Genomic DNA, 12850 nt, shown 5'->3' with positions numbered 1-12850 from the left:
TTGTGGCTCGTTTCACGCGTGTATATGTGTGTTGCTGGTGTAATCTTTTCTGCTGCTGAAATCCTTACATCTTGCTTATTCAATCGTTAGAAAGAAGGAAAAAAAGACCAAAAGGGCTTGAGGCATATATATGAACAATAAAATAAAAGAAATGCAAATGCATTTCCGGAAAAGTAAAATTACACCACTACCAAAGCTCGGTGCGTACATACAGGTTGTCCAATAAAAAAAAAACTCTGCCTCTTTTTCCTTCGTGTGTTATAGGCATGCTAGTGAGCGGAAATAATTGCACTCCGGAAGTTCAGGAAGGCAAGCCCACTGCCGGACATAGCCGGACCCTTTTGAAATGCTTCAATGTGTGTGCTTCAATGCTATGGATGTATGTATGTGTTTGTGTGTATGTGTGTGTGTGTGTTTTTAAGCACGACGGTATCATCGGATGCTTCAGCGTCCACCAGCGCAATCAACATAATATACACAAAAGTGATATTATACACGCTTTTTCGTTTCGCAAAAGGTGCTTTATGATATTAAAAATCAGATCGGACTCCAGCCTACCTTCTTCCGTTCATGCTCATGTAACCATCGTCCTCGGACTGGTGGCCCTGCGACGGGCTGTCCGGTTCTACGGCCGGATGGTGATGATGATGGTGATGATGGTTGAGGTGGTTTGTCCGGTCCGGTTCTTCCTCGAACTCCGACAGGACCTTATCGAGCAGTTCGAGCGATTTTTCCACATCATCGGTTGTGCTGGGAAGGAAAGAAAGAAGCGCATTAAAAAAGAAGAGCTTTATTAGTCTCATTATCGATATTACTGGAGCAGGGGGGCGCAATCTGTTAATGACTGAGAGTGAATATATTGTGGTAATAAATTACAAAAAAGGCTGTGGTTATAATCGACTTCTGCGTGGAAAAGTGTTGGAAGTACTGAAAAGGTTAATTAATTAAATTAATCTTTACAATGTTTATATTTATTTCAAGTAGTGGCTCATGAATACAATTAATAATTCATAAAACATTTGAAAACTGTTGAAAAATCTTCGCTGATGAAAGCTCAATAAAATTGGTTTAATTTGGCACTAGGAAGTGATGCACCATCTCTTACCATATTTTGATTGATTGCGTTATGCATGACGTGTACAGGGCTAGATTGACCCCCCACACGGACAGTGAGTGCTAGAATATTATGTTAATTACTTCCTACAGAAATCCGCTCGTTTTCCACGTTACTCTACTTGACCATTTCAACCAGCAAAACGGGTCGAAGACACAGAGGAAGCCACGGTACGGGCGCTAGGCGCAGAATGAAGCGTGTCCGTATTTCTATGACACTTGATCAAGCGGAACATGCGACGGAACACGACAGAAGTAGTAGCGGTAGTGCTAGTAGTAGTTGGGAAATGAAAGAGGATGTGAGATTTTTTTTTTTGCTTCTTTCTCATCACCACGTTACGCCTTGATCGCATTCCGCTAATGATGGATCGTTATGCTTTTAACTGGGAAAACTGCTGCGGGCGTGCCACTCGCCAGGATGTTGTAATGTAATACAACTATCCTGCTGTGAGTGGATGGAAAGTGGGAAACTACGGCACATAGAGAGAGAGAGAGAGAGAGAGAGTGAGTGAGAGAGAGAGAGGGGTGGCACAGGTTGAAAGGTTGATTAATGAACGTGTTTTAGCCGGAGCTTCCGTGAAGCATCCGGTAAAAGATGGGGCGGCAATGGTGGTAAGGATTGACACGTTACGTTCGAAGAAACTTGGCACGTAATTTGAGGAATGTAAACTGCAAGCCATTGGCACTTTTCCAAATCTAGAAGTTTGCTCATTGCTCAAATCTAGAAGACTCATTTGAAACAATAGAAATACTTGGAATGCGTTTAGCTATAATTGCAGCTAAATAATGCATCACAATTCGCTGGTTGCCTACTCTCTGACGGGAATATTTTATTCAGCACTAAGGGGAATGTGCATTAATTGTTGCACTTGACAAATGAGAGAAGAAAAAGAACAAGATAAACCATAAACATGGAATGCATTTTACGCGAACAACAATTGTTTGACGGCACAATGGCCCATTCCTCTCTCTGTTGTGTCGCGTTATTTTGTTGTTTGAGAAAGGTAAATTTTTAAACACCTTTACCCCAGTGAAACTGCCGGTTCGTATGGAGCGTTGCTTGGTGCGCCTAATGAACGAGCCGTCGGGCATACGCGTAGGCGGAAGTGTAGGCGGCAGCACACGGGGGATTGCATAAATTATGATTCGAAAAGTAGGACACAACATGTGTGCGGGAATAGGCTTTTAAGGAAAATGCCAATCATGGGACGGGGGCGCATGTGCCCTCGAGCAGGATTATTGTAGCGGTGGAGACGAGGGTTTCACGATAAATTCCTTAAAGAACGCATATTTTATTCAGGATCCTACACCCTACGATTCTTTGAATAAATTAAGGCTGATGCTGATAAGAACACAGGTATTAGCCAGAGAAAGTTTTGGTGAACGATTGATTTAATTACCGCTAACATAATTTGTATTATGCGCTAAAATGATGCACAGTCTTTTACACTCTTACACTTATAATGTCCTTTACCGTGAAGCAATAGACAACAGTAATATGTGTATTAAAATAAGACATTACTTAATTTTCACAACATGTATTCTTTAGGCTACTATTTCTGTACCAGAAAATTTCTATCAAATGCTCTTAGCTCAAATTAACATCCAACTCTCTTGACCAAACCCGGAGGTAAATTAATTCAGAGTGATGACACAGACATTTTTAGGGCAAACTCCACGCCTTTGAATGTGTACCGTTCAATGTCAATTTGCTTATCGTGGATAAAATCTCATTTGTCTGAAACTAGACTGCAGCAGCACCTGACAAACGTTATTACTGGACGGAAGAGTGACCATATCCGGTCGGCACCATTTTAGGGAAATGTCGAAGAAGAAATTGCACGCCCCGAAACATCGCGCCCAAGAGACGGTGTTTGACTGACGGACGGAAGGTTCTTCTGACAGACCATCAAAATTATTATCTGACCCAGAATCGGTCCGGTTGTAACTTTCACGGCTCTGGGCTAGAACATTGACTTGCCGTGAAAGTGCAGTCTCTAGGTAAATTGGATGGGAAGTTTTAAAAGGTAGTACCAAATTATAATGAAGGTAAATTGTATCCAGCAGGTAAAGGACGAGTAAGAAAGTGTTGTAAGGACGAGTAAGTGATGTAAAGAAAACTGTGAAGTGTGTTTTGTGGAATTGTGTAAAAAAAGATCTCAAGGTAATCTGCAGGAAGCAGACCTACAAGAATAAATGTTTTATTTTGTGCTAAAACCTTTACCAAACATGAACAAGTTAGCTATAATTTATATTCTGAGATCTTGCCTTGCAGAAGAAAAACGGGGCAATAATTGGGCCGTTTACAACGATTGCATCATCAAAGTGGACTGCCATTTCCAGGTAAGAGTCGTTACGATCGAATGATAATGGCCATAATCGTTTAGAGAGGAGCAAACCAACTACTCCCATTCGCCTTCAGCTTTCGGCCGAAAAGATAAGAAATAAATAGCTCTTTATTCGTGAGCACTGTTCGAGATTATTTCTTGTGAAAGCTTAGATTTAGATTTAGCCAAAAATAAATAAAAAAAAGGAAATGTGGAATTGGAAACCTTATTGCGTATTACAAGTCTGTTTCATGTGTACAATTATTTTAGGAGAGATATTTCGTGCTGAACACGTGGTAGAAGTAAACCGTGCCATTTGTCAAATTTCAAGCTATACTAAGTTTATGAAAGTCCGCAAAGTTCTCACTGTTACTTTTATTAACTGCTTCTCACCGCATTGCTTACTCCCTTATAGCCACATCAATACGGAGTAGCTGCCTGCTTCAAAGTGTCCCCTTTATTTTGGGCACTCCATTAGCTTTGAGAGCAAAACGGTACTTTCAACCAACAAAACCCACTTATACCGTGGGATTAGACCACCCAAAGCCATCCGTGTTTAGTCTGGGGCCTTTGCTGGATCTTCCATCCTGACACCCTTTGTGTATGTGTCGGTAGATCGATTTTGGTGAAGGCTATTTTCGGAATTTGCACAATTGGTTTTACGTTTGAGTGAGTCGGACTGCGTGCGTTGAGACGCGTTCGGAAGCTGCAAGAGTGTCGATGGCAAGCGGTGAACTGAAGCGGTAATGGCGGTTTGCCAACTTGTAGCCATGCGTGTAAAAGTGCCATTTAATGTCGTGTTAAATGTGGTTTGCATGCAAAATGACCGATTGTGTTGTTTTCGTAAGGGGACGTCCTGATACCCCGCTCGTGGCTGTGTTTCTCAGAATCAATGTTGCAGCAACGCTTCCTTATTTTATGTACGCTTGGGGAATGTGCAAGTGAGCTACAGTTTTTTGTTCTATTTCGGGATGTTTGTATCCCGTTCCTCGGTAACGATTTGGAAGGGAATAAACTTGTTATGAAGGTTGCGATGAATGTTGGAAGAGGAAGGTTTCCGCAGAATCTTTAGTGTACAATGGCCCGCATAATCGCAAAGGATAATGTAGCTGCAGACGAGCCATTTTGACGACTGGGAAATTGCATTACGCAGTGTTGGAAGTGAAGTCAAGGAAGTGTTGGTTGAGTTATATGTTTATTGGAAATTGTAAAAAAGAAATAATGTTTGCAACGCTTGGTTTTGTCAGGAACTGTTGATGATTTTCTTTATTTAGAATTTGTTTAAAACCTGTTTACATGTTTGTTTACCTATTCACGTATTGATAAATACTAGAGCAGAATATAGCTGTTTTGATATTCAACAAATCCCGTAACTCTTCCATATGTTTGCATTCTTCTTCCGATTTAGTAATCGTTGCATCAAACAGAACTGCATTTCCCACTCTTCCACCTTAACCTTAACATCAACTCAACAACAGTTGCGATAGTGCTGCTTTTTTGCCGTCTCCAACTTAGTTCCATGACGTATGTGCGCATTTTCGTGATTTCTCATAATTGAATTAATTCTCCAGCACCTCACTTTCGTTTTCGTACAATTCGTCATCGTCAGTAGCAAACGTAACGAGTTTGAAGCCAAAGTGTCATTCACGCAGGAAGCACCCACTGTTATTGACTATTCGCGTGTAGATATGTCTGTTCGATTCGTTAATTGGTCCAATTTAGAAACGATGTAGGCACAAACCAAATGCAACTCGATGAATGGTGGTCGATGGCGAAGGTTGTCAAAAAGGCGAACGGTAAGCGGGGTTCACTTTTGAGTTGAATGAATCGATGCTTTGAAGGGCATCAAACGGTTTCGCAAAAGCTGCAGCCTTCTGGGAAGGTAAGCTACGGTAGTTGATTTATTGATAATAGGACGCCTAAAGGTTGCACTTTACGTGATGCCCTGTGCTAGTGGTCATTTCGCAGGTGACTGAGATACTAATGTTATCACTTTATTTTATTATATTTGAAAGAAAATCGTCCAATGATGAAACGATAAAGTCAGTTACACTGAAAAGGAAGCACGACGCTTCAAAGGGGAAATTTTAAAGTGACTTCTCTGTGAGGTTTCTCTTTTGCTGCTTATAAGAGGCGGCAACAAGAACATCGAAATCATTGCGGAAAATTAGAACCTTTTTTCTCATTCTAGGACAAACTTTTCTCCGATGAATGGCGGAGGCTACGGAGCCATGCTCTTTTCCTATTTATTAAGCGTCAAACTAAAGCGCAACCTCGCAAACGGCGACTCCCTGGACGGCAATAGCCACTTTAAGTTGTCCCCTAAGCTGGTCTACGCTGAGCTAGACACACTAGAGCGGTGCGGGTGGAGCAAAAATCCGCCGGTGTCGGTTCGCAAACCGGCACGATAGACCAACTTTCTGTTACCGGTTTATTCGGGGTTCTTCCATCGTTCGATTGCCCCTCGGCAATGATGGCTGTCGAAATTCAATTTAAATTTTGTTTACTCAGACGAACCGTGGCGCTACATGTGTAGCGCCGTGTCTCACCGTTCGGGTGGCACCGAAAAAGTTGGTTGCCTCAGTTGGTGGGAAAAGTTTGAGCTTTTCAACACACTCGTCAGCAGGACAACAGACGGCGACGTTGAATGTTTGTATAGTAGCTAAGGTATTGTAGATGGAGCAGTCGAAAGTCATCTTGCGGTAGACAACTAGCGACCGAGCGCTGGAAGCGATTGTAAAATTGAAACAGTGTATCAAATGCCTGTACATAAAAAGTGACAGTAGACAGGATACCGGAGAAATGTGTTGTGCTATTTGAATCCTTTTTTGCTGAATAGCTGTCAGGTTGGCGGTAGCTTTATTGGACCAACAAAGTTAAGGCTTTCATTGAACATTCTCTTCTCAAGTTTATCAGCTTTCGTTTTACGTAGATCTGTACAGGAAATTGAAGACTTTTGAAATTGTTACTTGAGACAAGTGTTATGAATCATTCGTATCATATTTTTTGCATTTTATCCTACTAAGCATGGAACTAAGCACTGGAAGAAGATGGTCGGAAATGTAGACAATTTAGTAAGGGTATGAGCAACATAAGTCGGGGGCATTCAGCAAAGGGGCAGAAATGCAGATAAAGCTGTTGTTTGTACAAATGTTGCAATAGTCAGCTAGTGTATAGACGACAGTACAAGCAAAACATGCCTCGTTACTCGGAGACGAGAATGATAAACTTCTGGGCAACTAACTGAACACCGGGAAGGATCAGACTTCAAAATTGAAAACCAAATGATCGGAACAGAGTGTGGGTTCGTGACTAGCGCCGCAGTCGTTGATTGTGCTATGTGCATTTGAAATTGGCGTAATTGGCATAATACCAGACAGTCTTGTGACTGTGGAATGTAACAGTGGTATATACCTTTGGCCCTTACTGCCGTTGAAATCAATCATTTTGGTAAGCAAATGTATCATGCGGCACACAACTATCGTATGGAGCGCTACGGTCTGACTTGTTTGCAACATTTTTGATTCGTAACTGTATTGCAGCGAGACTAGTAGAGAGTAGGAGATCGTTAAAATTGTTATTGTTTTCGATAAAGAACTAGCACTTCAAGTGGAAATTATTCGATTCATTTTCTACTAAAGGCTTTTATTTAATTCTTCTGTGACAGTTCAAGAAAGATATGTAAAGTTTATTTTATATTGTCTTTACTGTATTGTTATTATAAGTTATATTAAAACTGTTTGGGGCGGTCCCGTGGTACAGTCGTCAACTCGAACGACTCAATAACATGCCCGTCATGGGTTCAAACCCAGAATGGACCGTCCCCCCGTAGCAAGGTTTGAATATCCGGCTACGTGGTAATGAATTAAATCTCTAAAGCCTGTATAGGCCGGCATGTCCGCGTAGGACGTTACGCCAATTAGAAGAAGAAGATTAAAACTGTATATGTTTGAATCATTATGGAAACAAGATTCACGATCACATGGGACATAATATTTTCGACCAGTTGATTTTCCTCGTTGACGTACATGGCCCCAAGAAAGCTCTTCTGTATCGTGTCCCTTCAACACAATAAGCTTTCATCTTAAAATAGCACCGTACAATAAAAGGACACACTGTTAATGTCAATCTATTGTAGCAAAAGCTCAGTACGCTTAATCTGTTTATTTTTCCAAGCAACTAAAGCCATCTGCTGTACCTTCCACCCAACCAGCTCTCAAAACAGTTAACCTTCACCTCTAGAGTATAGCGTAAAATGGTTTCCTGTTGAGTGGGTGTATGATGTGTGCGTGTATGTATTGAGCACGAATGATTACTCGGGCAGGAAGGAAACATTAGGTTGAAAGATATTTTTAGCCTTCTCCCCTCCATTGAAAGGTGTCAGATACAAGTGTGCTAGACGGGCTTCTTCATATGAGCGTCCTTCGAGTATGTCACACCACGTTAAGATCGTGTGTGAACAGTTGAATATTGTTGTAGCGCATTTTCTTAAAGTGTACATTTCGATGAAAACATTTATCAAACGAAGAGGAAAAATGCACAATTTTGGCTTCAGATAAATCGATTGGGGATACATTCAACTCTATTTCTATGGAATGATAAACACGATACGATTTGCTGTTAGCAATTGATTGATAAACTGTGAATTCATTCCGAACGTTTGGTGTGCTGTTCGTTTTTATACGGGCTTAGACAAGCTCATCAGAAGGTGCCTTTTTGTGCTGTGTCCTTCCATTAATCTGAGCCACAGCAGCGGCTTCAAATGCTGTTGTGTGTCCGTTTTTCTTACACACTTTCAATTTGGATTGAAACCACTCTATCTTTACCGGGGCATGATAAAGTCGGACCAACTGTGGCTCAAATCAATTCCTAGGCTCGCCTGTCTCGGCGAACAAGACGATAGAGTGCCAGTCGAAAAAATCAATAACCAATCACACCGTGCAGATAAGGCAGCAAAGTCCGCCTTGCTTCCGTTTTCTGCACGCGAAGCAGAGGAGTGACGGCGGAAGAGAGAAATGTCCTTTCATACAAACGTTGTGTTATTGCAGCAGCTCCGTTAATGTGTGTGAGCACGGCAAACAACAAGCAACACTGGCCGGTGCTTCCCAAAACGCATTAAAATTCTGCTGCCGAAAAAATCGCCAACCCTGCCCCAACTACAAAGCTTCAGTCGTAAATCGAGTTCGCGAGAGAAAGAACCCCAAAAATGCCACAGAACAGCACACACAAAAAAGCGAGCGATCGGCGAGAGGCTGAGAGGCATAACGCATGTGGTCACAGATTTTCCAACCTTTCGCTGCCTTCTCCGTGGGGGCGCGCGTGACCCAACAACAATGATCGTCGTCTATCCGGAACACAAGACACCCCAACCCCAAAACCGGCCATGCAGCATCAAACCGGCGGGCGGTTTTGCGGGTTTGACGTAGGGGGGTTTTACGATGCCATAAATTTATTGGCGGAATTACATACGGCAGTACTTTCGCTTTTAACGACTTCCGGATTTTCTGGGATACCCGGGCAGGGTTCGCTTTAGAGATCATCCGAAGCCCGCACAAAAAAAAAAACGAATGTCCTGCACAAACAAAAAAACTCCTCACGCAAGAGCAATCGATATCTTGGCAATGACCCGAAGAATGAAATAAAAGCGAAGGAAACGGTGTAAAGGGGAAGAGATCATTGAGGGGTTTCGCGAACGGTGGACACAGGGGCGGACGGCCAGGTGGGTTGAACAAAAAGATTACAGTAAATTGCTGCAAACAGGAAGTGAGAGAGTACAAGTGCACGACGGTATTTCAGTGTTTGTCTGTGTATGTGTGTGTCCTTTGTGTTATTTGTGGTGCCGAGATTAGGAGAGATTCAACCGAATGACGATATTTACCGGGTATAAACACTCTGATGAATGGATACCTTTTACCCGCTGGCGAAAGAGAAATTCAAAACACGTACTGGAGTTTTTTATCCCAACAATTCTCAGCACGAGATAAAATAGTGGCTTATTTGAAGAAGGAAAAAAAAGAACAACTACACACGAAGGATCAAAGCGTACCAATTTCTGCGGTGCAAACTTGAAAGGCAAAATGGAATCTTTTTATTCGGGCAGCACAGAAAAATGGTATGATGTTTGGTGCTCTCAGCACGAATGTCGTGGTTATGTTTTGCCCACACTCGTTAGTTTGCATTCAAATCGATGGTTACGATGGTAGAAAATGGGATTTTGATGGTTTCATGCTATCGATTGGCAAAAATCAAAGTAAATCCAATGAGAAAATAAACATAAATCACAATACAGCTACCAACAACGTGAAAAAATGCTATTGAAAGACCAAAAAGATGCTTACATAAATTGACCTTAAATAAACCGACGGCGACACCACAAATTCTTGTCTGGAAGGTAATTTGCATTGTTAAAGCTATTTTTATGACACTCATCCTCTTAAACTATCCTCTTCGAGCCGGTACAATAATATAACGAAAAGCTATGCCTTTGAAATCTTGTGCTCGAGGAGTCCGAGATTTACCCAGCAAACGCTCAGCCAACGCTCGGATGGGGGCCACATTTATTAGTGGTCAAACCCTCAAGGCGTATGCGGTCAAGCAGGATCCACCATTCTTCCTAGGGTGTTGCAGCTTTGTGATCTACTCGTTTTTCCAAAAACTCCTACAAGAAAGACACTGAACTCTTGAGCCAAACGGCACACTTCTAACGGCAGAAAGTTTTCTAATTAATACAGTCCCATGCCTTGCCTTCAGCCAGACGAGAGAGGGAGATAGATAAGATGGTCTGCAGCAAATTACCTGCAGTCCAGAAATCATCCTATGAAGTCATCAATAACGATCCCTCTCTCACACACACACACAAAGCAGTGGGCTGGTCGCAGCCGTGTTGAAAAGTTTTGTCTATAATAATTAATTTTCATTTTGTTCTTGGCATGTTCGAGACTTTTGTGTGAAGATGTGTGCAGCAGTTGCATGCTCTCTCTCTCTCTCTCTCTCTATTTCTCTCCCACTTCGTTTTTAAAAGACAAAAGCTCGGTGGTGTGAAACAGATTTATAATTCGATTCCAAGCGAGTCTCCAACTAAAAACGGTGCTGATGATAATTTGCATTTTATATGCAAAAACATTGCCCCCACGGGAGGTGGTGAGGGACAAGGTGAGGGGTAGCGTTGTGGAAGAAGGATTCTTGCTCGTGAAAATTCAAACCTACCTATAGGAACCATTTAGTGGCTTTAAAAGATTCTGACTCTGTTTTTTTAGTATGGATACAACCGTACCGTACTACCTTACAACCTGAGAGGTCTCTGAGAACAAGGCAAAGGGAAAACTCATCCCACGGATGGGAAGTTGTGTGGTTTACGGCATAAGCAGCCGTCTGACATGTTTAATGAATGTTTCGGCTGCTACCCAGATTATGGTCGGTTTCAAAGCACTCCCTGTCGCTGATGGAGAGGATACGGGCCCGACCGACCGAGCGGATAGTAGAGGGATAGGCTCTAAAGCTGCGTCACCGTTCCGTTGCTTCTAAACACAGGAGATGGAGATGGTTGCTGGTGGTGTTGCTGTTGCCGAAAACTAAACCGGAAAGAACATCATTGGTGGGTTTCTTCCGTCCAGCAGGTTGAGGGGACAGAGACTTATGGGTTGCGGTTGCGGGGAGGATGGGCAAGCAACGTGGAAAACATCCACACAAAAGCATAGTCGGGCAAGTATATTATCCTTCGAAATGACAAAGTATTGAGCGCGGAAAACGGGAGAGTCTTTTGCACGCAAAACGTTTTACTATAAGCGTTTAGGGATTACGGGCAAAAGGCGAATATTTAAGCTCTCCCACCTCCCCTACCTAGTGTGGCAGCTTAAGGGGGATGCAGTACATTCATCTACCATCTGCAGAATCGGCTACTACCATTTATTTCACTTTAATGCCGCCGCCCTTTTTGGATATGAATCTGAACCATTATCTTCATTAAAGGACGCACAACCACACATGCAATTGTGCTTCCATTCTGCACTCCAGACACACACACTACCCCAACTCATTACTAGTGACGATAGGTTCTGTGCGTTCCCGCAGCCATTAACATTGACATTCGTTCATGGTGGCGCGGTAAAAGTATAACAACGCTACAGAAAAACAGCCAAACGATTTCCCCACGCCATGCTTGACAAACAAATTGAACGTTAACTGGCGTTTTATTTCCATGCCACACCAGAAGTAGCCAATGCGTTCGCTCCCCTTTTTTGTTTTGTTTTGTACTCCCAACAGCAAATCCTTGTCGCTTTTTTTCTGCATGCCATAATGCATCATTCTGCATGCCGGAAATCGAGTTGGATAATTTACGATCCCCACCATGGTACGACGAGGGCAAAATAAATGTTAATGGGTGTAAAAAAGGGGGAAAACTTCTAGCCGGGCGAGAAAGTCGGCTGATGCTGGGCTGCGGAAGACTTTAACAACAGTATCGATGCTCTTTCCTCCATCCGCGAATGTTTGGCATTGTTACTGCTTCCTGGTTCGTAACAGGAGCATTTGAACAGGGCTGCCCTTGTGTTTTGTATGACCCTTTTGTACCGTTTTGGTGGTTTAATTAAAACATAAATATTCATTCACCCAGGATTCACTTGCCGGGTGATGTTCGTGTACTTTTTGGCATGTACACTTGAACCTGTCCCCTGTTTTAGCGGCAAGGAAAATGGTTCATGTTGTACGGAAGGGTTCGGGAAAGTTGAAAATACAAAAACAGATCTGGTGGGGTTTAATTTTCGGCTCGAGTTTGGTTTGGTTTGGTCAGTATGGCAATTTTCCTACCCACTGTTACTGCAGCGAGGGCTTTATTGCCTATGAGATGGCCAAAAAACACAGCCCGAATGGTTGGGATAATTTGTTTAAAAAACATAAAAATAGTATCACAAAAAGGGGTGCGATTGTGTTGGTGTTTATCCAGTGCGTTGCATATGTGCGGTTGGCGTGCGTACACGCGTGGAGATTTAACGCATCAATTAATTTGCAATAGTTTATAGAGCTGCAATCGAAATACACTCAATATTGTACGTGCGGCTGCAGAATTGTGTGAGAGCAATTGAATACTAATTGAGATAGAAAGGATAAAACACAACAGAGAAAATATTATTTGAAAATGAACGAATGTTTGATTGAGGCAAGGTTAAAACAAAACATGAAGTTCGATCACTCATTTAAACATGATAATGTCATTAATAAAAAAACAAATATGTATCATTTGTTGATCGTAACGAAGAAAAAAGATTAATATCTACTACCCCGAAAAAAGGCCTGCTCGGTGTAGCGTCACTGACAGGTCAAGAATTTTGATTGGCCTCACCGATCGGTCTCCATTTGTCTGAAGTTTTGCGTTCGATGGATGTTCAGTTCGTATTTCATGCCTTTCAAAAGCA

The 12850-nt window shown here is 42.3% G+C and overlaps 1 protein-coding gene across 7 annotated transcripts in view; it reads right to left on the bottom strand.

Annotated features, from left to right (window-relative positions):
* Positions 1-12850, bottom strand: part of LOC120902875 (mucin-5AC) — a 159138-nt gene that overhangs the window by 68997 nt on the left and 77291 nt on the right. For all 7 annotated transcript variants that reach the window (XM_040311940.1, XM_040311938.1, XM_040311944.1 and 4 more), the window contains exon 4: positions 559-750. In XM_040311940.1, coding sequence (XP_040167874.1) covers positions 559-750 — 192 coding nt within the window. The remainder of the gene's footprint in view (positions 1-558; positions 751-12850) is intronic.

The sequence above is a fragment of the Anopheles arabiensis genome, chromosome 3, assembly GCF_016920715.1.
Source record: "Anopheles arabiensis isolate DONGOLA chromosome 3, AaraD3, whole genome shotgun sequence".
Taxonomy (NCBI): domain Eukaryota; kingdom Metazoa; phylum Arthropoda; class Insecta; order Diptera; family Culicidae; genus Anopheles; species Anopheles arabiensis.
Note: the sequence above shows the minus strand (reverse complement) of the source record. Positions and strands in the feature narration are given on the sequence as shown.